We start from the raw sequence: 24,230 nt of genomic DNA, 5'->3' as shown, positions 1-24,230 counted from the left end.
AATAATATATGACTGAGGTATATAAATAAATCCTTGTGCCCATCAAACTAAATTTTATATTTGTAGAATTACCCACAGTTATGCAGAGACAAAATCTTCATTTTTTTTTTGCGATACATTAATCTCAGATAATTTGTCAGAGCATTGTCAGAAAACAGCATTTCAATAAATTATTATGAGTCACAAACAATGACTTTCCAACAAATACAAGTGGATTAAATTAAAGTATACTTGTTGTTTTGAGTAAAAACTAAGAAGGACTTTGTGTTTCCCATGTTTTGGTGGAGGAAGTATTAAGTCCCTTAATTAAAAATACAAATATAAACACACTCCATTACAAAGGTACAAGAGTTTTAACATTTTTATATTCAGTTTTATTCAGAAAAGTGTTATCAACACAATGTATGTTAAGTAGTCATGTGTAAAAGTTCTCATGAATCAATAAAGAACATGTCCTTGTGCTGTTTTATATTATATTGTTTAATTATCATTGTATTTGCATTAAGTTTAAGCAGCATTTTGTCCCAATTGTACTTTGAACAAATTAATAATCTTTCATTTTGAAACCTTTTTCTTCCCGCCTGCCGTTATTACTATTACTCATTCATCACATGATTTTCTATAGGCTTGTATTTCAAAATCCTGTCATTTGTCACGCTGTCAAAAAGCCAAAATACAACTCTTTTTTTTTTATTTTTGTACTTCCCCACCCATGTGTCCCACCCACCTGTCCAGCCCAGAAGTTCCCGTTTCCTCTGACCAATCACAGCCGACCAGCCGGGCCCTCCGCGGGTGGCGGATAACGGGGAGAGGTTCCTCTTCGTGCCCATCAGAGGTCGAGTCAAGATGCAAACACTTAACCGGAAAAAAGAGGAAAAATATATAAAAATAAATGTTTCGTTTTGGTGGAGGACATAAAGTAAGAAGAGGTTGCAATTATAAGTTTATCACAATATGATTGCCACCAGTATTTAAAAACAACGAAAAATACATTTTAATAGTTTAGCACTGCTTACAATATATATTTTTTTGTTTTATTTTCAAATTTCATGACTTTTCCAAACGCGACATCTGACTTTTATTTTAAAGCTACATCAGGAAGTAGTATTGTGGTAGTCGGTGACTTGGTTGTCCGGGGCAACAGCAGCTCGGTCCTCCCCTGGTTCTTCTTCTGAATTACTGCAGGCGGACACAGTAGAGTACAAGTCGCAGTACTTGTATGTCGCTGTGTCTTAGCGAGTCCCTCCCTGGCCGAAGACGTGGTATCAGTTTGTCGCCGCGGGTGTGATGGAACTGGACAAAATGGACGAAAACGACTGGAAGTATCACGGAGAGGGGAACAAGAGCTTGGTGGTCTCACACGTACAGGTGAGCTACGCTAACGCGGTGCTAGCACGGAGCTAGTTCAAGTTGGAGAAGTGACACCCACCGTCCGCTTTCACTTTTTTACCAACTCCGTATAAGCTTCAGATCGGTGCCGCTGTTCATTGTTTGTAAACCTTGCGAAAATGTAACAACGAGTAAAAGTGAAATGTCATCTGCCACGATTTACATCCATCGTTACCGCGAGACTGTGTCTGCTAGCTTAGCCGGCATGCTAGTTGTTCAGATTAGTTCAACCCTTTCTGAAGATTGTTACACGGGAACGACAGCGCGTATAAACCCAATAATAACTAGGGCATGACAGTGATACACGTAGTCTCTCGTGCCGCTGGGGTCACGTAGTGTCTGCGTGGCGTTGAGGGTTAAAATACAGAAAACCTCACGGAGTGCTGGCGAGCTAATTTAGCTTCTAGTTTTTCCACCCAGCTGCTGGTAGAGGAGACGCAGCCACAGAAACGCTTTACGAGGCTACTGCTGCTTCAGCCCACCTCTGTCGCGATGAAGGTTTCTGGGCCCTGTCAAAGTGAGGAATGTGGTGAAACTGATCAAATGCTCCTCACTGGACCGGCCTGTTCATATTGTTGTTGGGGCAAATGTTAACAGGGCAGGAGTACTATAGCCTTCATCTCAAGCTTTTTGCCTTCAATGTTTGCATTACGGTATTGAAGTGTAACAGACATCGAAGGACCTGAGCAAGGACTAGTGTTTCAGGTTTTTGATTTGCATGTAACTTGGTGTTTGAAACATGTCTGATAACCATATCTAAGTTTCAGTCCTACTTGTCCAGCACGGTATGTTAGAGATAGTCAAGTATTAAATGGTCCAAACACTGGGTCCACTCAGTTGAATGGACTCAGTCCAATGTGATCAGACGTATTTGATGATTATTTAAGTCCTCTGCTTCCCTTGGTTTTGTTGTCAGACGCCACGTGCATATTTCAAAGATGTGGTGAAGTTTGTGTTCCTGCCATTAAATGTCAGTATATGGCGTAATTATGAATCACTGTCACTAAGTAGTGTAAACAGATGGTAATAGGGTGAGTCACATCTCACACTCTGGGGTAAATGGATAAAGACAACAAACGAAATGTTCTTATTTGGCTATTTCAACATATTTATGACTGGAGTTGTCCAGGTATCTGATTACCTCCTGTCAAACTCTTTCAGTGTCACACCTGTTGAAGGGGAGGTAAGAATAGGCAGTAATGTCCTTCAAGCTTAAAGGGCCGTACATGTCCCGAACTCATGAATCATCGAGTGGATTTTCTCGCTGTAGTCTTCGTGGAAATAAGAAACACAATGTCTGTTGTTGAGAGTAGAGAAACCTGATTTTCTTGAGTAGATTTGTTCCTCTTATCTGCGTGTAATCAGCTATACAGTCAGTGTTGATATGAGCAGAAATGTTCAGACAAGGCAAGTATGACTTTTACTGTACTCACGCTAAATTAACAGTAAAAGTTCACATTTAAATCAGTTTTTATCTCAAAGATGTTTGACTGTTGAGGCATCGTTTATGGCATTTAGCGATGAGTTTGCAGATTGGAACCAACTGAATACCCCCCTCCCCTGTACAGACATGTAGACTTTTAGTGGCACCTTAACAAAACACTCACAATTAATAGTTACAGATGATCAGACACAAATTCCTCTAAAAGTCCTCTAAATATTGGTTTATACTCCTGCAAGGTATCTACATATTAGCCTATTCCAGTGTGAGCGTTGTACTTTTGTCAGGCTGAGTAAAAGCTAGTCCGCTGTGGTGAGTTTCTCACAGCCTGGAAGTGACCAGCTTTAAGTATGTGTGTTCAGACTTTAAAATATGTCTCCAGATCCAATCTCAGTTTTTCAGTCTGTATGCAAATAAACACCCACATCATCTGGGGCTCGGTAGATTATTTTAACAGCAGCTAAAGGATCACTGCTGCTACTCCAGAAACAAGAACAATTAATATGTTCGTGTGTGTCACGTCTTGGGCAGACATATTTATTGAGCTCCGCCCCGATATTAGTAAGATCTGAACAAAACTCAGATTATAACTCCAGCCCTGGAATTTTCCATATGCACGTAATCTCTTGTAATGAAGTTAAAGTAAGACATCAGCAACTGAGGAAATGGGTAACTTAAACACACACGGCTCGTTATCAGCACGATCGCATCGATAATTAACCACACGCATATTTAATGACAGAATCACACTCACATATTCGTGTTAAATACTTTATTCATTCCTGTTCATATTTATTTTTTTGTTGGTTAACAGCTGCAAGGGGAAAAACAACCGACCTCCTTACGGTGGTTTTTCCTTCTCTTTGGATCATTTCTAATAGGGTTGTGTGTTTTTTCCTGAACGAATGAGGGAAAAACTCCACTGACGCAGGAGCAAACTACCAAAGGAATGCGGACACATGTGACCTAGATCACCTCTAATTGTGGTCGGAGATCAGATCTCTCAATGCAATCTCACTGTGTGGGTGTGTTCACATCTGAATCTGGAGATGATGAACACTGACCAACAGTTACTTTTCTGAAAATCATTACAACAGATAAGCGAGAAGACATCTGAGTAGACGATGTGTAGGAGGCACAAGGAGGGAGGATTTTTGTGGTTGTCCAGCTCCTGAATGACCTGAATGATGAGTAAAAACTACTGTTCTTGGTCTGCCCTGCTGCAATATGTAGAATATTTCTGTATGTAAGGTGTACGCCGTAGGTCTAAGAAATCCAGCTTTAATCAGACACACTGAACCTTTAAAATAACCTGAATTATTCTATGCAAATGTTAATTTATAAAAGTATTTATATAATAATTAGATTACTACAGTTCAATAAAACCTGGTGTCTGTTCTGACACAATGTTCTCAGGTACATGGATTTTTCCTTAGGTCCTCATACCCTGAAAAAAATAGTTACTGTCGTTTGTTTTAACCGTTAATATTTAATCATATCGTGCTTCATTGTGCCGTAGACAGAGTCAAGACCGGACTTGCACTCTGACGCAAATATTTGTAGGATTACAATCCCTGGTATGCTGTTAAAGCCCACTCAGGTTTTTTTAACCTGACGCACCCCAGATGTTGCAGAATAGACTCCCTGTTCCTGTTGCGCTGTGGGAAAACTGATTGTATTTCAACCTGCCCCGATGACTCGGCTTAGCTGTGGTTTCACTGAGCTTACCTGAGCTTCTGCTCTGTTCCTGTTCTTGCAGCTTCCCAGAGTTTTACGTCTGCTCAAATATCCGGCCGAGGACTCTGAAAACCCACCGCAGGTAAATATAAGTCTACAGTCTAACAGAAAATGTTCACATGTCATTGTAAACTATTTTCTTATTTTCTTTTTTACAATAGACGCACATGTAATCATTTGGAAATAAGCCAGAAAGGCAGAGTACAATTTAAGCCAGAATTTAATCACCAAATTGTGTCAGATTCTAATTTTAGAGTGATTGTGTTGACGTGCAGTTGTTCTGATTTCCTCGTTGAACTGAGCCGAGCCGAGTTGAGTTTGTTTGTTTTTGTCTGTGAAGGTCCTCAGTCCTCCAGGTCATGTTAATCCAGAATGCGTTTATAACTCAAATAACTTCTTCACTTTGTTTGGTTGTTGCCGCCTGTTTAAGATCAGCGCAGTTCATCCACTCGCTTCTGTCTGGTGCTGGAGATGATGTTTGCTAACATGCGTGCATCCTGTTTTATTACCACAATTGTTATTGCTGTTGCTCTTCAGTGGCTGCACTGATTAGTGTGGGAGCAGTTTGTGCTCCCACACAAGACCGAATTCCTAAACAACTCCCATTACAAGATAACCTGGGCTGAACCCCTGACACTGTGCGAAGTCTGAACCAGATTTCTCCAGCCGAAGTACTCTACTAGTGTGCTGCTCCACATGAGACTAAGAAAGGTTTTGGTCTTGAAGAAAATATCCAAAAACATTAAATGGAGGCAACTTGACATGTAGAGACCAATCAGTGTTAAGAAAACTCAGCATCTATTATTTGATTCCCACCGTCTCCTGTAACACAAGCTGGGGCCCTTCAGAAACCTACAAACTGTACACACAAGGAAGGAAGGTACGGAGAAGGAACAAAAACACACCTAACAAACACTGAAGCCTTTGACAGCCTTAAGACCGGAGTTTCCAAGTGACAATGGTTCATACGAGCAGCATTCATTGGAGAGAAGGGACGGGGCCAGACAGTCTCCTGCAGTGACAGGTAAATATCTGGTTGTTAACAGACACTGGTCCAGTAAGTTGCTGGTGGGTGACGCCCACAAAGTTTTCTCTTTAAACCCCAGCCCTCCCCCACCCGTCCTTTACAACTGAAGAAGCTACTTTGACGAGTGGTGAAACCTGTTCAGGAAACTTTGCATGTCCAGGTGCCTTTTTTTTTTTTTTTTTTAAAAATGCCTTTGGATTTACCATGACCTGGGCGACTGAACCTTCACACACATCTCCAGGAAAGTGTTTTCAAAATGAAAGAATGATTATACATATAGTGAAATCTGTGTGGGAGACGGAGCTGCATGATTAAAGCTCTGTTAACACACAAGTTAAAAGTATTAATATGAAAGAGAAGTAAAGTTAAACCAGTTTTATTTTAAGAATTGTCACCGTCTTATTTCCTGTGAAATGATTTAAGTTCGACGCTGAAGAGAAGCCCAGTTAACAAGACGTTATAGATGTAACCAGCTACAGAAAATCACAAGTGGTCCTTTGTGAAATTATCAGGGCAACATCCTCGCAGATGTTTATGGAGTCAGTCCCTGGTGTTTATTAAGGAAAAGTTAAACACATCACCAAATCAAACAAGGCAGTTGGCTTAAAACACACAATGTCCTCAACCTGCAGCTTTTTTTTTGTTTGTCAATAACTCACAGTCGTGTGTTGTAACTGAATGTCAGTCTGAGGGGACTTAAGGCTCTGAGCTAACACGTAAACAGAGGACGAGGTTTAAGCTCTGGTTCACACCCGTTTTCTGCAGTAGTAGTTTCTTTCAAAGTTTCTTAGTGCAGCCACTCATTTACATAGAGCTCATGTCATTGTGGTTGTTTTTGTATCCTGGTCAGACTGTAGACTTCAGAGCAGAGTTCTCCAAATGTGCGGCTTTGCCCAGCCCTGAATTCAAATCGACTGCTGCTTGTCGGCTTCTTCTGACTGTCAAGACTTTTCGTACCAGGGCTGACGCTAATGCAACAACTCACACACTTAAAAACTCGTGGGAGATTAGTTGAAATCCGTGCAAGCACAGAAAATGGAAAAACTGGGGCCTCTAAAGTTCTGCCATTGTGACTTCATTGGCACGGATGTAAAAGGAGCAGTCTTCGTTCATGCATACAGATCAGAATACATGAAAGCGCCACCTCCTCGTCAGTCAGCTGGTATTCACAAAACGTGTGTGGTTATAAATGTGTGTCCCGGTTGATTTGATGGTGCCTAATGTGGTTTAGGGTATAGATCACTAATAACTACAGGCAGAGAAAGCAGACTGTCCTGACCAAGAAGTATAGCGACACAAAGACGACAGCTATGACCAGCTGCTACATGTTCATGCATGAAAGGAAGTAACTCTGACACAGCAGTGCAGCAGCTGTACATCATTAACGGGACGATGTATTGCAGAAGTGGATGAGACACATTTGTCACTCCTGAACCGTGACATCCTGGTCTGAACAGCTGTGTCCATTTCATGTTGTATTTTCTGTTATTATTATTTTTTTTTTCTTTTTCGCTGTTAGCTATGAACGTTTGTGGCTAGTTCTGTGGAAATGTTTTACTCCTTAATCTAGTTTACAAAGCTCTGAGTGTTGGTATTTGTCTATGTCAGTGGAATAAGAGACTTTTTTCTTTTGACTGAAGATATGAGAGGGAAGGAGTCAGGGTGAAAAGCGGTGATGGTGATCGGTCTTTTCTAGGACACTGAGATGACTTTGTGTCTTGACGCTCTTTCTGCGTCTTTCTGCCACAGAGACCAGATAACTCCACCTCTGTTGTAACATTTGACCTAAAGGGTCAAAAGAGGACAAACATGCTGTTTACCTGGCGTCCTGTTCTTGTTTGTCCTGCAGACAGCTGAGCAGGCCTTCAGGCAGATCCAGAACATTGTTGACTTCAGCTCGAATGTTATGAGCAGCCTGTTGGGGGAGAAGTTCATCCACAGCGGGGTAAGAACTTTAATTCACTTTTACATGCGTTTCATCTCAACAAACATTAAAGGAACTCTACAAATTTAACTTTGCACCCCTAAAAAGTGTAAAAATGGATCCGTGCTGTCTTTTTTTGGACACATTACCCCCAATTCAATAAGATTGAAACTTTCTACACCGACAGAGACGATAACTACCTAAAATAAAGCTAAAACAAATGCACCTGGACATGAAGAGGTTTCTTGAAGACGTCTCTAACCTCCGTCCAGTTGTCTGTGTTTTATCTGTGTATAAACACGTATCTGACCCTAAACCCCAGGACCAGGCTGTATATATATCTAGTTCATCAATAAAAGTACCTTTGGCCAGCAGCTGTGCATCCTGTGACAAGACGAGGGCGAAGAAAAAAAGTGACTCTGGTTTATCACATGATTGTATTACGCATTTTCAAAAGAGATTCACATCAACGTCGAAGTAGAAACGAGCCTCAGTGTTGAAGTCTAGAGGGCATTTAGCACATGAGAATCATTTTCCAGGTCAGATGAAGCCTAATTTTAGATTCAACAGCTGAATCTGGTCGTCTTACTTTGGACAACGCTCCAAATTCAATACAGACCAAGTGAGGAATGTGATTGTTAAATTCTGTGTAATAAGCTGATGGGAGTGGTTGAGTACAGCTCCGCTCACTCTGCACATAATCCCTTCTACGATAAACCAGTTTTGATCACACTGATGATGAACTTAAATAGTTTGTAGCTGAGTCATAAATGTTCTGCTCGCAGACTAAAGTGACTCTGTTTCCATTTACAGGAAGTTGTTAAGCTGCCTTTGGAGTTTGTGCGACAACTGTCAATCAAAGTTCAACAACAGAGACCAGGTAAGATTTAAACTACACTTGTTTACATTTTTTAGTAACATCAGTATAAAAGTTCAGTCTGTAGTTAACTGAGAATCAGCCTGTGAACGCCTCTAATGCTCAGTTTATAATATGTCATTATGTGCCACAGTTATTTTTATTTAACTGAATCAGTCTTTCTCAGAATAGCTTAAGAATAAAGAAAACACAGCAACTGGGAAATAAAAAGAAAATATATCTGTCATCATTTTGTGAATTAACTAGTTCCTCCCAGGTTCTAAAATACTATTTCAAAGTAAAACATATAAACTGCATTCACATTTAAGAGCGTTCTCTTCTGTACAACTAGAAATACCGATACCCTTCTTCCCCAGGTGAGAATATCTCATGATATAGTTGATGTTAAGAGGAAAAATGTGGGTCAAATTGTGACGATAGGCGGTGGGATCAGACCATCTCCTTGTGGGTCGTTCCTGGTCTGCAGTGGTAAAAGGAAGAGGTGAGACCCAGGTCTAATCCAAGAGACAAGCTACTGGAGCTCAGTCTGCTGAACAGGTTGATGCTGGTTCAGACAGAGCGGAGTCAGATCACACAGTGGGTCTGTTTGTTTGGTTGGTGCAGCTGCAGGACAGTCAGGGCGTCCATGCTGTCCACTGTAGACAGCTCCTACACCAGGCATGTCAAACATACGGCCCGCGGGCCGGACCCGGCCCGTTGGGTCATTTAATCCGGCCCGGCATAAATTTCTGAGTATGTCAAAAAAAGAAGCGAGTCTCTAGCTAATTTCTATTAAAAGTTGTGATTTTTTAAAATAAATACAAACCAAATGCTCCCTCCGGCCGCTAGAGGGCAGTAAATGTGTAAAAGCGCTCACGTCAAGCATGCGGCACTGACACGAGTTAGTTACAGGAAATAAACATTCGCAACGTGATGTGTCCAAGTAAAAATAAACCGGCAATCTTGCTTCACCATTCACCACTACTAAACAAGTTATCGGTCAACACACCCTTCCCAAAATGGCACTGTCAAAAAAAAAGAAGAGTGGACACGGAGTGCAGAGTTTTCCAGGAGAAATGGACCGAGAAGTATTTATTCACAGAAGTGAATGCAAAACCAGTGTGCTTGGTATGTAATCAGCAAGTTGCAGTGTTCAAAGAGTTTAATGTTCGGCGCCACTCACCATAAAGACAAGTATGTCATATTAAAGACAATTAATATTGTGCAGAATATTCTCAACTTCAGTAGGCCCAGCCTAGTAGTTTGATCTGATGTAGTCTAATCCTATTGCCCATGCACTGCTATAACTTATTTATTTATTTATTTATTTTATTTTATTTTATTTTGTATTTCTTTTTTCATTTATTTCAAAGCAGTATGACAATTAAGGCGAAAATATTTTTTTTATAGCTCCCACTTGAGTTTGTTTAGTGTGGTGAGTTGGTTCAGGTGTAAAACTGCATTCACTCAACTGTTAAAATAAACCAGTTGTTAACACATTCACGGCCAAACATGAAAAATCATTTTTTTCCCATTGGTTTTGAATAAATGTGTTGTGCTTAGAAAAGATCCCTTGTCATCCGTGATTATAATATGTAGGTTAGGCTACAAATGTAGGCTGAATGATAAAGCATAGTACTGAAAAACAAAGCTAAATATTTGGAGTTGACATTCTTTTACTGATCCGGCCCACCTGAGAACAGAAAGTCTGGATCCGGCCCCAGAGCCAAACTGAGTTTGACATGCCTGTCCTACACGGTGAGACACCAGAGCACAACTTCAGAGGGGTAGTGGAGTCAACAGGTCAGCGCTGTTTGGGAGGTTAGGGAGGTGGTCATAATATTATGGCGAATATATCACATCACGTATCATGTTTGTGTGTCTCTCAGCCTGGCGTTGTGATAAAGTGATGGACATCTACAGCGGCTGTGCGCTGTGTCTGCCCGACCTGACATCTCCAACCCTCCGCCAGCTGACACACACTCCTCCCATCTGCATCGAGATCAAGGTACACACGCACACGCACACGCACACACACACACGCACGGCTGTTTTAGTGAGGACATTCATAGGCATTGCATTGACAAAACTTCCCCACTTTGCACAAATGTCCTCAGAAAGATAGCTGTACAAGTCTGCACACACACACACACACACACACACACACACACACACACACACACACAGTTGTTGTTCTTTTTTTAAAGGCCTTTTCTGGCTTTGTGAGGTGATAATAGTGCTGCTGTTTAGGGAAGAAGGGGAAGCATGTTTTCCTAATAGAGAAATGTAAATGTGTTAATAAAACAGACGCTCTCCTTCCTGAGAAGCTGCTGTGTTACACTCATTTTTCAGACAGACCTTAGTCATGCAGACATAATCTGTGTGTGACTGTGAGTGACTTGGCTGATTCTTTTTTTGTTTTTTTTTTTCCTGTTGTGTTTTCAGCCTAAATGTGGCTTCCTGCCGTCCCCAAAACACGTTAGCAAAGACATCAAGACCAAAGTGTGTCGCTTCTGCATGCACCAACACTACAAGGTAAGAACAGTACGACACAAAACAACCTAACTGCACACGGTTGATAAGAGTCGCAACACGAACCAACGTATCTACGTCACTTTGACTAAAACCCATTAGTACAAAGTAGCTGAAGCACAGACACCTGTTCATCACTGCTGAAAGCTTTATGTTATCTAATTTATTATTATCACTCATTTATTTATTAGACTATTTATTATTATACTTTTCAGAACAAAGTTAAAAAGTAGGGATGACCTGATAGGGGAAAAAAAAGAATAAAATGAATGAAAAACTTGATTACACTTGGTATATAAAAGTTTAAATTCTACATTAACTTGGACAGTTTTACTTATTGGTGTGTTTTTTAAGCTTCATTAAAACGTGACCCTTCAAATGACAAAACATTTGGAAAAACTGTGGAATAAAAAGGCTGAAACCAGTCAACATGTAATAAAAAGCTTGAACAAATGTCATTGTTGATTCAAAAGAAGCATCAGATCAGGATGAACGCGCAAGGTTAAAAGTATCGAATCACACTCTGAACCAGCGGTTTAGAAAGTCGATCAGCGTTCGGTTATTTCCGTCTCTGACATTTCTTCCTTCATTCCTGTGTGTTATCTCTCTGTCCAGGTGGCCAATGGGAAGTGGAAGAGACACAGTCTGTACTGTCCTCTGGACCTGTTCTCAGGGTGAGACGCTGCTGCTGTGCTTTTTTTAAACTGCTGCCTTCAGGGCCAGTGGACGTCCAAAAAAAAAAAAAAAAAATGGCAGCAAAGCCAGTGACAGTGCTGCTGCTGCTGCAGCCGCAAACATGTGAATAATGTATCAGTGTTAGCAGGAGCTTAAATATTATTTCTGTGTGTTTGTGATATTCTGTGTGGAGCAGCTGGTGTTTCTGTGGGAACGATGTCTCTCAGTTCAGATCAACACTGTAAACTCAGTGGACTCTGCATGTGTGGCTATTTGCACTGATCAGGCACAACATTATGACCGCCTTCCCTGGGACATGGGTCCTCTGAGGGTCCTCTGAGGGAGCCCTGTGGTGCCCCGTGGTGTCCGGCTACAGGATGTTGTTAGTGGGGCGTTTAAATGGAGCTGGCTCTTCTTGTTGTTGCCGCTCTGTACTTGAAAAGTAAACATCGTCAGCGGCGCTCCGAGCCAAAGATTCCTGCGTTTGCATCATGCCCTCACTTGCCAGTTCACAAAGTGCACTAATGAAAACATTTTAACGAAACAGGCCCGCTGAAAGTCTTATTTACTTTTGAGCTTTATTAAAGTTTATGTTGTGGAGACTTTATTTAAAATAACTGAAACGCTGTTGATTCATCTGTGTTTTCATTGTGGAGGCTGTGGTTTGTTGTACTTGTTCAGTTGTACTGACGCACACTATAATTTTAAAGGCTAAATAATAGAGACACCGACTCCATTTACAGCCTTTCTGATGCCGTTTCTATTATATTTGAACAGATTTGTTTTCATAAGTTCCCAGTGACGTGGTGTATTCTGAGGAAACATTAACGTGTTATTTGTGCTCATCTTTTACAGAAATGTAATGTTTTTATTTTTAGTATATTACTTCTTGTTAGTTATTGTGACGTTACATGTGTTGGAAGCTTTCTACATGTGCCTCACACGTGCTATTTCTAATCGAAATAGTGAGAATGTATTTTATCTGATCTGCTGTGATTTTCTCTTGTGGTTTAGGAACAGACAGAGAATGCACTTTGCCATCAGACACCTGATAGAAGAACCTCAGAACAACTTCAAAATATTCAAGGTGAGGCTTTGACTCTGTGTGACCCTTCAGGTCCGTGTTCGTACTTTCAGTTTAAGATCAGAGCGAGTCCCACCGTGTTTGTTCTGCAAAATAAAACGCTTTCAGTTTCAGTGAGAATCCCACAAAACTCACTGTGTTACTGCCTCTGCTGCTCAGGAAGGAAGAAGTGAAGCGTGCGATGATAAACGTGGTGTTTGTAGTCTGTCTGAAATCCGTCTAGGTCTGATAATTAATGGAGCGATAAAACCATCACTAAAGGTGAAAGAGAAAAGCTGTGGAGAGTCAAACAAAAGCTGGTGACAGTCCAGTCTGTGCAGGTGTTGTGATGTAATTTAAGAGTTTCCAGGAGATTTTGTGCGACTGACCAGACTCAAAGAACTAACGGTCACCAGATAAATCTTCTTTTGTACCAGATCCAGGACATGTGCTTTAAAACTGATTTAAATGAAGTGAACAGAAATTCATCATTAGATTCTCACACTTGACACAAGGCCTGTGTGTGTGTGTGTGTGTGTGTGTGTGTGTGTGTGTGTGTGTGTGTGTGTGTGTGTGTGTGTGTGTGTGTGTGTGTGTGTGTGTGTGTGTGTGTGTGTGTGTGTGTGTGTGTGTGTGTGTGTGTGTGTGTGTGTGTGTGTGTGTGTGTGTGTTTTTCAGGGTGGTCAGTGTATCTTCAGCAGTAAGGAGGGCAGTGACGACTCTGTGGACCTGACCTCTCTGCTGCATCATCTTAGACCTTACTTCCTCTACGGAAACAATCGAATCAATAGTCACATCCCCAGCAAGGCCGTACTGAACGACTTCATCCAGGTAAACACACTCGGCACAACAGCACTAACACTACAGCACAGACACACAACGTTTCATACAACATAAATCACTTTTAGTGAAGCTTCATATGAAAACTTCTCTCTCTCTAGGTTCTGGTGAACGCACTCCTGAGTGGAGGAGGAGGAGGTGGAGAGGACGGAGGGATGGTGACGGACAGACGAGGAGAAGGACGGAGCTTCTGTGAAGCGAGTGTCTTCAACAAGGAGAGGATTCGTCACGGTCAGAGGCTCTTTGTTGACTTCCTGTAGTTTTCATTCTGCTTCACTGATCTGAAATTTACTAACATGATAAAAACGTTCTTGTTTATTTATCATCCAAACTGGTTTATTTTACTTATCTGACTAAATAACAGTGTTGCCATTTGATGGGTTTAAGATAAGATAATCCTCACTTAACTGAGAAAGGTATCTGTTATAACAGCAGTCCAAGTATTTAAAGTATGAAGACACCACACCAGCGTATATCAGAGAGTCTGGCCGACTAGGGGATGGACCGTCTGAGCCGTCCCGCTAAACTGATTGGTTCTGAGCTGTCACATGTTAGATAGCCAGGTTAGATACATTTAACCAATATTCATCCATAGAGAAGTGGCACTAACAGAGAATAAAATTGGATTAAAAGTTAAAACATGCCACAGTGCTCAGCCTGCGGCTCCAGCACAGGATCAGGAAAACACGGGGGAAACTCCACCGTTTCCCCAGTGAACGGAACAGAAACGGAAAAAGTTATGGGAGCAGAGGATTAAAAGGAAGAACTGGATGTCAGCTGATTTCTCCCTATTATGTGATGAGGCAAATGTCAATGTCTGTGTTTGATGTTTGTTAAGATTTTATACAGGAAAAATAAAGTTACACCTTGATCTCAAAAACGCCCAACACCACTTTACAAATGGATTAAGTTTGAGGTTAACCAAGCCTTATGCTAGCCTTATGCTAGCCTTATATTAGCTAGTTATCTAGACTTAGGCTTAGAAAAATATCAGCTACCATCATATATACTGTGAAACCCATGTGTGTTTGTAATTTATGTCAATTTAATTGACGCGTAACTTTGCCTCGGTTACTACTAAGTTATTACGACTAGTGTGCTAATGTTACACTGATAATACTAAAGAACAGTAAGACTAGTTTCATTTTCATTATTTCTGTTTATTTATAACTTTTCTGAGTAATTTCAAACTTTTAATAGCGATGGATGAACATGGAGACTGAGGAGAAAGTAAACACAGCTCAGTGACTGATGAGGTGATTGGGCAACAAAGCATTTTACAGGCTCATTTAAGATATTTAAAGTAAGTAGACGCTGGGATATTTAAGTCAGGGCCTTTTACATATTGACGGACGTTGGCCCGTTAATGGTGAAAAGAAGCGATTTTATCAAGGTAGCACATCCGCCCCACAGGGTTACACTGTAGACTCCTGTGTCTCTAACACGGCGCCCATGATTGGAGAGACAGACTCTCTCTAATACACGGCTCTGTTCATCTTTTTAAATGGGGAAACGAGAAGAGCTGCTATTAGCTGGTAGGCTAGGAAGAGCTAAGTCTACAGTCAATTCATTCTAGATTATCATGTTTTTGTATTTAAATGTTCAAAGGAGAAGGATGTTAAATGACAAGAGCCTTCTGAGTGTCCTTTGAAAAGTGGTGCACTTTACATTAGAGACATTATTTCCTGTCTCGTGCACAGACTTTAATTTACAGCTGTTAGATCTCAGTGCTCCTTCCGACCTCTTACTTAATTGAAGGTTTCATTCATTCAGTCTGGGTCATTTGAAAATCTGTGCAGCAGTCATATAAATGATTTATCATATTCTCCCTTAATTCATCCTCCTTCATTCTTTCTCTTAACACATGATGACATTTGCATTAAACAAGACTGATCTGTTCGGATCAGTACAAACATTTTGCTCAGAACATCCTTTGATTCTGCAAATGTGTGAAAGTGAAAACCAGACCCATGCATGTGCCCGTTGTTGTTTTTAAACATTTCTAACACCCGTGTCTGTGTCTGCAGGTTCTCAGGGTTTACCCAGCGACAGTGTTTTGTCCAGGATCCTTCAGACTCAGATGTTGGACACTCTGGACATTGAGGGACTTTATCCTCTTTACCGGAGAGTAGAGCAACACCTACACGACTTCCCCAAGGAGAGGTAACGCTGAGTCAAAGCAGAACCAGAACAGAACTCTTAATCTCACTCATGAATCACTGAATTGTCTGGCTCCACTTCCCGTCTGTGTCAGGACACGTCTGCAGATAGATGGACCGTACAACGAGGCCTTCCTGGAGAAGATGCAGAAATGTTCGGCCGAGGATGACGGCTCCGTGGAGTACGCTGCAGCCAAGGTCAGACTCAAGTTTAAGGAACAAAACAAATAGAAACCAGAGAGAAATCAGCCTGTTTGTGATTGTAGATCCATAGTTACAGATGTCATGTCACCAGTGTTATGAGATGTGCCTGCTTTAGTCTAACTGCTGCTTGTTTGTCCTCAGGTCCATCAGTATCGCGTTGCCATGACAGCCAAGGACTGCTCCATCATGATCGCCCTCGTGCCAAGCAGTGAGGAAGAAGATGATGATGAGGGGTAAGAACACATCATCAGTAGAAACTAAATGGAGTTTGATTAACTTTCTCTGCGTCTGAATGAAAATGTTCTCTAGTCACTTCCTTGTTTCCTTGAACATTTCTACATTTAACAAGCGGCTGAGATGAACCAGGCTCACGTGGTTGTGATTTAACTTCAGCCTACGGGACTGTTTTAGTTGTTTCTCACTTGTGGGTCACCAAACTATTAACAGACCTTCAAACTCCATCAGACAGCGGTAAAAAAAAAAAGAAAGATGGATAGGTCTCCTGGGTAATCAAATAATTAAAATCCTTGTTTTCATTTCTTTTTTAAAATACATTAATTGTTTCTGCATCTAATTTAATTAAGATGTAAAAGTTTGATGAAAGATGTGAAACTGGAGTGAAGATACAAAACCATTGTAACCAATGACAACATTATTCATTTAATACAGGAATAATGAATGATCAGTAGCGATGCTTAGTGCTCTAGTTAAGTGACTGGAGGAAAAAATCTGCTGAGATGTTAAAGTAAACAAGAGCAGAATATGTTTTAATAGAATCAGATTTTTTTTTCTGATATCAAATGTAAAAAACATCCACTCCACAAAAATCATCCAACAATCCCAAACTACAGGAGGTGGTGATGAAGGCTGCTGCTCAAAAACATAGCTGTGAACAAAGTGGCTGTTTAGGTGAAGGCTCATAGCATCAGTAGTAAAAAGGTCTAATCGTCCTCCTCTCTCCTGTCTCTGCAGTCAGAGGCGGCTCAGGGACTTCAGACCTCCTGCTTTCTCCTATTCCGTCTCCATCTTGGATTTGGACCCTAAGCCGTACGACAGCATCCCCCGCCAGCTGCGTCTGGACCAGAAGATCGTCTCCTGCTACCTGAAGACTGGTGGTGCCTTGCCCAAGGCCTCTCTGTCGCCGTACCCCGGTATCTTCGCGGCCGCAGAGAGGGAGGACTGCACGCTGGTCTTCCACGCGATGTGACCGTCCGGGTCCAGAGGAGATGACACAGCTGTTTGTCCTGCTGCGGCACTTTCTCTTCGTGCAGACGGGCGTCAGCTCTGGCTGCTGCTCAGCAACAATTAAAATCCAAGCGACTTTCATCAGCTATGTTACTCACTCAAGAGCATTTGTGTCGTCATGGCAACCCGACTTCTCACCCTGGCCTCGAGGAGGAGGCCGAAACCACCGCCGCTCTGTGTTGTATTTATTAGGAAAACTCACAGGAAGCTCTGTTGTCTCCTTTTGGCGACAACGATTTGGCACCGACTTCCTGGTCTGACCCTAGTCGGTCACCATGGCAACGCTTCAAAAGCTTGAAAGAGGGAAGAAGAAAGTAGAGGTGGAGGTGATGAGAGACGGGCCGGGTGTGGAGCTGTGCTGACGTATGTTGTCTCCTGAATGTGGGCGTGGCCTGTCGGTGTCCTCCGGGGTCACCGTGGTAACAGAAGTGCTTGTTGTCTTCTCTGCGGCCACAGAGACGCAGCGAAGGCAACACGAAGGATCTGATGAGTGATTCAGAAACCAATGAGGCGACGCAACGTTTCATGATCTTTGTGGCAAACTCTCGTCAGGATCAGGTCAAACTGTGACTTTATTCTGTTTCATCGGGGAGTTGAGTGTCATTAAAGGATCAGTTCACCCAAATAAAGAGGAAAAATAGTGCCACCAGTCCAGCAGAAAGTTTTGGGAGCTTCATGTCTCTGCTCCAATGATAATATTAAACACCTGTTAGTCGTCAGGAAACACTGGAGACGTTAAAGTCACGGTTTCTGAAAAGAGGTTGAATTAATATTTATTTTTTAACACCGAGTTCTGCTTCATTGTGTTGAGTTTCTGAGGCAGAAATCTTTAACCTGAACAAATGCTGCTGCTTCAAATTAAGCTCAGTTGCAACATAGGGAGTCTGTTCACTTCACGTAGGAAGCTAATACCTTTAAATGTGGATCAAAGGCTGCATTCAGCCAACGAAGGAGATGTATCAAACTTAAGATGGAACAAATGCAAACTTCACCACTAAATGACAATATAGTTCATCTGCTACATGTTGATGTCAGTGACTGCGTCACACCTTGTGAATACCACAAGAGGGCGCCGTTCAGTAAACATGTAAACATGACTGGGTTTGAAGGCAGCAATAAGACGTCTGATGGGACTATAGGGAGGGGAGGAAACATGAAAGTAAACATTTAATCCACTATGACAGCTGGACATAAACATCACTTCCTGTTGACACTGTCAGTGTTTATTTAAGTTAATGATACTGGAAGTGCTCAGATCATGTCTCCACACTGAGCTTCATGTATCATTATTATTATTATTATTATGTATTAAATTACAAATAATTTCAAGTATTATTTATAACAGCTGTTTCACTGGAGTGTGGTAAACTGACCCTTTAATGTTCAGCTGTGACCTCTGACCTTCTTCAACGTAAACCCTGCTCTTGTTTTGAAGAGAGACGCGTCTCTTAAACTCTTATCGTTCTCAGAGGTCATCTAACATTCCTCTTCTCACTAACGTGGTGATAACATAGTTTTCTAAACGGTACGGTTTCATTTGGCCTCAGTTCTCCGACGGTTCGCTCCGTCTCTCGTGGGCCACGAGTCGGGATCCACCACCTTGAATCAAACTGAATTGCTGAGAGGTCATCACTACATCACTAACTTTCACTGAATCATTCCTCCGTCGTCCCGAGAGGCGCGCGGAGCGACCGTCGGTGAACTGAGGACCGAACGCGGCCGTACGTCTGGTTGAGATTAAAGAGCGATTAAAATGTGACTGACTCACCGGAGAAAGGGCTGCTGGGTAACAGACGAGTCGTCTTCAGACGGACCGGGCTTCATGCTGCTGCTCTGCTGGTTCTCGTGCCATAAGTGGCTTGTTTGTGGTCGTTTGTGTCGTGCGTTTGTTCATGTGCCTAAATGTTGTGGTGGGACTGGAGGGCGGGTTGGTGCGCGTGCGTTGAGATAACTCACTTTGTTACAGGCTGCGTTCAGATCAGCGTCTGAGCTGCTGTGGACGCAGCGTGAACTCTCGGTACCTCAAACTCCTCACGACCCAAACGGGAGCTCGACCGGCTCCACTGATGTTTGGAAACAAAAAAAAAAAAAAAAAAAAACAAACAAATGATGCATTCAGGAGCGCTGGGAGGTTTCTGGGGATGGGGGCGTCCTCCTGAACCAGCAGCACTGATGAAGGCTTTAGATTAACTGGTAACACTTGACTTCAGTTCCTGTTTACAGCGTCCGCTCTCCAACCTCCTCCACCAGCCAATCAGACGTCTGGAAACTAATGACACTACACAACCCAAAGAGAAAAAATCCTCCACACTCCATTTCAATCTGATCTCCCGTCATCAGACGTGTCGTCTGGAGCTGATGTGATCCGTTAAATCCGAACACTAAAAAAAAAAAAAAAAAGTTGAATACGGTTTGAAGACGCCTTCATGAAGAGCTCTGTAGAGGACGGACTTTAACGACCACATCAGCCACAGTGGACGTCTGGCACAGGGAGGAGTGAGAGGTTGGAGTGTGGACAGCAGAGAACTGAACCAACCACTGATCGTTCTGTTGAAATGACGACGCCACAGGCAGCAAAGGCTGATGGGAGTCAGAGGTCTGGACTCGTCTCTAGAACGTGTGAACACGACCTAAAAATGTTACATCTACGTCTGAAAGGAAGATGTTTCTCATTAAAATCTAAAGATCTATTTTGATTTTTACTGTCAATGTGAAAAACGGTTAAATTTAGAGATTTAAATTATGAGGTTGGAACGACTCTATACGACATTAGGCTGTTTCATTGTAGTTGATCAGGAAGTGAAAATTCAAGTCTCTAGTTGTTGTTAATTATTATTAGTTGGTAATTTGTGTTTCAAAATTGAAAGCTGGTGCCTTCACATTTCACATACAGGGACTCGACAACATATTGACTACAAACATCTGTCCTCAGGTTAAAACGTCCGTGTAGAAAATAAAAGTAAGAAACGTCCCAAAGTTCAAAACTAATTATTTTAATCCAGACAAAGAGGAAGCTGAGAATCTAGTGTAGATTTTCCAGATTGTGATGAAGGAAAATATATTATAATAGATTAATTATAATATAACATGCCAGAAAATAAAATGTTAAGTAATATCTTAACAGGTCAGTTTGTCACTAGTTTTGAAGGATGAATAAATAAGTGTTGACGACTAGAACAACGTGACATTTTGACGTAAGTGAGTAAACTTTTTGCCGTCGGGCGACGAGTGAACTAAGTGTCAGTAAGTAATTCTGTTGAATCACTTCTAGGTTGAGTTTTTAATATGAAGCTGCTTTAAAAGCAGCAATAACTGTTCTCATGGATTCAGAGACGTCCAGACCTGGAGTCGAAGCTCTGATCGGTCGGTTGCTGCCTGAGCGTTGGTCCAGTGAAGCATCACATCACTGTGATACCTCCAGACTTCTAATAACTACGTGTGTGTGTGTGTGTGTGTGTGTGTGTGTGTGTGTAAATAGCTGAAAGAAGAAAACTATTTGAGAATACAAAGGCGACACTGCTGTCTGGCATTTTGTATTTAAATTATTTATTTTTGTAGATTTTGACCGATGAGCTCCGCTGTTACAGCTGTCGCAGTCGTGCTCTTTCTATTAAAATAAAGATTTCTAAGAGACTAAACCGCTGCTGTGTCTCCTCTGTGTGTGAAACGGCCTGAAGTTAAATGTCCTGAGAGAGGCTGACCGCTCTGATGATGGACTCTATGGCTGCTTCAGGTCCCACAACTCTCAGCAAACTCTGAAAGGCCTCACCAGCGCCACCTACTGCCTGTGAGGGGAACAGCCGCAGGGCTGCAGAAACACAGGAACAAAAACCACCGTCAGCATCATCATCATCATCATCATCATCATCTCACCTGGAAAATTATTCTGCACAAACCTCATAGTAAATTATTACACTTTTTATTTCTGTAATTTCCCCTGGAAAGAATAAATAATTACTGACATTTGAAATTCCTCATCAAGTTTTAACCATTCATTGCTAAATTGAATTGACATAATATTGAGCATAAATATCTTAATTTCTTATATCACTTCAAGTTATTTAAAGTCTTGAACATGAGGGTCAGGTCAGGCTGCTTTTTTTTTTAAAAAAAAAAAACAAAAATAAATGATGAAGATCTAAACATTCATCACACACATTTAATCTCATTCATTCTTCATATTTCTTTGAATAAACAGTTGGAAATTATGAGAAAATCTGAGACTTACAGTAGAAACTCAAAGCTCACTTTTCTTTCTGGGTGAATAATTTATCTGCTACAATCACAGAAAAAGCTACAAATGCTACAAGCTACAAGTTCAACATCTGGCATCGGAGGAGCCTGCAGACAAAGCTCAGGGCAGCAGACACGAATAACACCTCCACATTGTGTTTTTTGTGAGAAACTTAAATACTTAAATATAATATCTCAGGGTATTTAGTCAGAATAACAGTAATAGTGCTGATATTTATTTTGTATATGTACGTTAGCCCGGGTTTTGCTATGTAACGTTATAAAAATGGTCTATTAATTATCGTGTGTGACTTAAAATGACCAAACTAGAGTTCACAGAGCATCAGTGTTTGTGTTTGGTTTGACGTTAGTTCAGGTAAAGTCTCACCAGTCTCTGGGATCTTTGTCAGCAGGTCGATCTTTGGAGCGACGACTCCTTCTCTGGAAACATCAACCGACCAATGAACGAACAGGACACAGCTGGGAATGAAAAACCAACACGACGTCATAGATTTAAGCTTCTACTAAGTTGTTTTTTATTTTGTTGCTTTCAGGATGAGACGAGTATTTACCCAGGAAGCTCTGGGTGATTGAGGGTCATGACCTCTGACCTGGGGCCTCCAGGAAGAGAGACGACGGACGGATACTTCTCCTGCAGAGGCAGAATGAAGACAGAGTCAAAGCAGATCAATTAAATGAGTTTAGAAAAGTCTGTTGACGTCCGTTTGAGCTCAGTGTGGCTTTTAATTAAAGAATTAATTAAACAATAATTAAAGAATTTATTCTGATATTTATCTTAAAACCAAGACATAAAAGACACTGAAGGAAGGTCCAAATTTATCTCTGAAAACATTGTTTTTCTTTTTAATTTAAACTAAATTACTCAGAGACGGTCAAATATCACAGCAATAATCCCAGAAATAATGAAAAAACGCAGAGATAAAGAATTTAGTCTGATATTTATCACAAAATCAAACCATCAAACACACTAACTGAGTCTTAAGGTCATTTAAAGAGACTTGGTGAAACGACCACTGTGTTCTACAGTCGTCCTGCAGTCGGCGCTACAACATCTCAATATCTCTGATCTTCACTCCAACATTTTACAGCCACATGAATCTGCAACAGCCTGATGAAAAGCAGCCAATGTTTGGAGCGTGAGGTCTTGCGTAGATTAAATGTTGATAAATGAACGTGGCTTCAGCTCCAGTTGAAAGTTTCCAGTTTTGTTTCTCATCAGAAGGTTTGAGGAGAAACCGTGTTTAGGTTAACGACGCCTGAACGTCAGGGTGACAACGCGCCGTAAATCTGATGTATCTCACACACACAAACACACACACACACACACACACACACACACAAACACCCCGAGACCCCGAGGCCGTGTTTTCCACCATGAGAGGTGTGTCCAGGTGACTCAGAGCGGAGACATCTGCAGTGTTTTTGTCTGGAATAAAGGAACGAGCTGCTGAACGAGACCAGAAGGAAACCTTCTGCTCAGCCTCATGGGCCGTCGTCCCTTTAAATGATGATAAACATCTTCAAATAAAACCCAAAGAAAAGCACGAGAGAAAAGCGGAGAATAATAAACCCAGCTCAGATTACTCACAGGTTTCAGGTCCACACTGAACACTCTGAATGTGAACACTCCTCTTTTTCTCTCCGTCCATTCAAACTCACAGTATTTTATATGCAGCCCAGCTCATGTTTTTTTCCATCCGGAACACTTTTAAATCTAATGCACTACGACCTCTGTAACAGGCAGACTGAGTGTATGAATCCATGTAAATGAAAGGGTCAGACATCCACATGTATGTCACCAACACCACGTCTCACAAGACATAAATGAATAGGAATAGGTCATGATTGGGTTATGACATTTCACGAGAAACAATCTGACAGACTTATTAAACTATCTAATTAAATGCTGCTATCATCATTCTTTAAATGGTTATAAACTACTGTTTAATAAAGTCGTTCACTACACATGAAGTCAGTTTGGCTCAATACATTCAGACAAGTCGAGACAGAATCAGCTCTAATGAACCAGCTGAACTCGCAGGGTCTTGCTTTGTTTCTTTTTTTTTGTTGTGTGTATTTTTTTGTCATCATAATGGTCGACCCTGTGGAGCTGGTGTAGAGCTGATATCAGGGTTTCCACTTCTTTAGTTAGTTAGGAGAACACTGTGAAGGAAGCCTGATGCAGAAAAAGACTTTTAAAATGCACATTTCCTCTAATGTCGTCTCTGATCACTCACTGGTGTCATTAAACCGTCATTAACTAGTATAGACACAGCTCAGGGGGCTGAAGCCTGAAGCAAGAGAGTCTGATAGCAACACTACTTAAAATGTTTAGGTTTTTAAAAGCATCTTAATCTAATGAACTGTACGTTCTGCACCTGCATGAGGGGGAACCTCTTCCCACCAGCAGGTGGCAGTCTCCTGTGTTCATCATTCAAAAGAGCAAACATGGCAACATGGCTGGAGCTACAGACCAGTGCACAGAGCTGACCTCTCCTCAGTCATGTTGATCAGTTGGTCTGCACTTTATTTATTCCAGACAATGACAGCGCAGTGGAAGTCCAAAAAAAAAAAAAAAAAAAAACTAAACAAGCTGAAACAGGTGCAACTGGACGACATTTTCATTCAAGCAGCTTTTTCTCTTCTGATTAGAATATAAACAGGAACATCTGTCGGCGTTGCTCATCATGACTAGTGTCTGTTAAAGGTCAGACACTCAGCTGTAGGTGACGGAAACTGTTTTGATCGTGTTTTCCTTCCAGAGAGGGACCCAACTGACCCAGTATCAGTCCGAGGCCCCAGTCTCAACGTGTGATCGGGGCTTAAAGATGTTCTTCCTTCAGTCCTCTTTCAAACCATTTGTCTGATCTGGATAAAATGTGGA

General features: G+C 41.5%; 2 protein-coding genes across 3 annotated transcripts in view; one reads left to right on the top strand and one right to left on the bottom strand.

Moving 5' to 3' along the window:
• The first annotated feature begins 1,121 nt into the window (after nucleotides 1-1,121).
• ippk (inositol 1,3,4,5,6-pentakisphosphate 2-kinase) lies at nucleotides 1,122-20,730 on the top strand. The gene is made up of 14 exons (XM_047583032.1): nucleotides 1,122-1,368; nucleotides 4,590-4,649; nucleotides 7,444-7,539; nucleotides 8,332-8,398; nucleotides 10,264-10,382; nucleotides 10,820-10,909; nucleotides 11,522-11,580; nucleotides 12,596-12,668; nucleotides 13,323-13,475; nucleotides 13,586-13,715; nucleotides 15,512-15,647; nucleotides 15,739-15,841; nucleotides 15,989-16,080; nucleotides 16,820-20,730. Exons 1-14 carry the CDS (start codon nucleotides 1,288-1,290, stop codon nucleotides 17,052-17,054), a joined length of 1,494 nt encoding a protein of 497 aa, XP_047438988.1. The 5' UTR covers nucleotides 1,122-1,287; the 3' UTR covers nucleotides 17,055-20,730.
• LOC125006725 (centromere protein P) overlaps nucleotides 20,617-24,230 on the bottom strand; it is an 82,205-nt gene continuing 78,591 nt past the window's right edge. For both annotated transcript variants that reach the window (XM_047583035.1, XM_047583034.1), the window contains exons 7-9: nucleotides 21,898-21,977; nucleotides 21,714-21,805; nucleotides 20,617-20,900 (exon numbers count right to left, since the gene is read on the bottom strand). In XM_047583035.1, the coding sequence (XP_047438991.1) occupies nucleotides 20,770-20,900; nucleotides 21,714-21,805; nucleotides 21,898-21,977 (303 nt within the window). In that variant the 3' untranslated portion in view covers nucleotides 20,617-20,769. The remainder of the gene's footprint in view (nucleotides 20,901-21,713; nucleotides 21,806-21,897; nucleotides 21,978-24,230) is intronic.

The sequence above is a fragment of the Mugil cephalus genome, chromosome 4 (genome assembly GCF_022458985.1).
Source record: "Mugil cephalus isolate CIBA_MC_2020 chromosome 4, CIBA_Mcephalus_1.1, whole genome shotgun sequence".
Taxonomy (NCBI): domain Eukaryota; kingdom Metazoa; phylum Chordata; class Actinopteri; order Mugiliformes; family Mugilidae; genus Mugil; species Mugil cephalus.
This window is presented reverse-complemented; position numbering and strand designations above follow the sequence as displayed.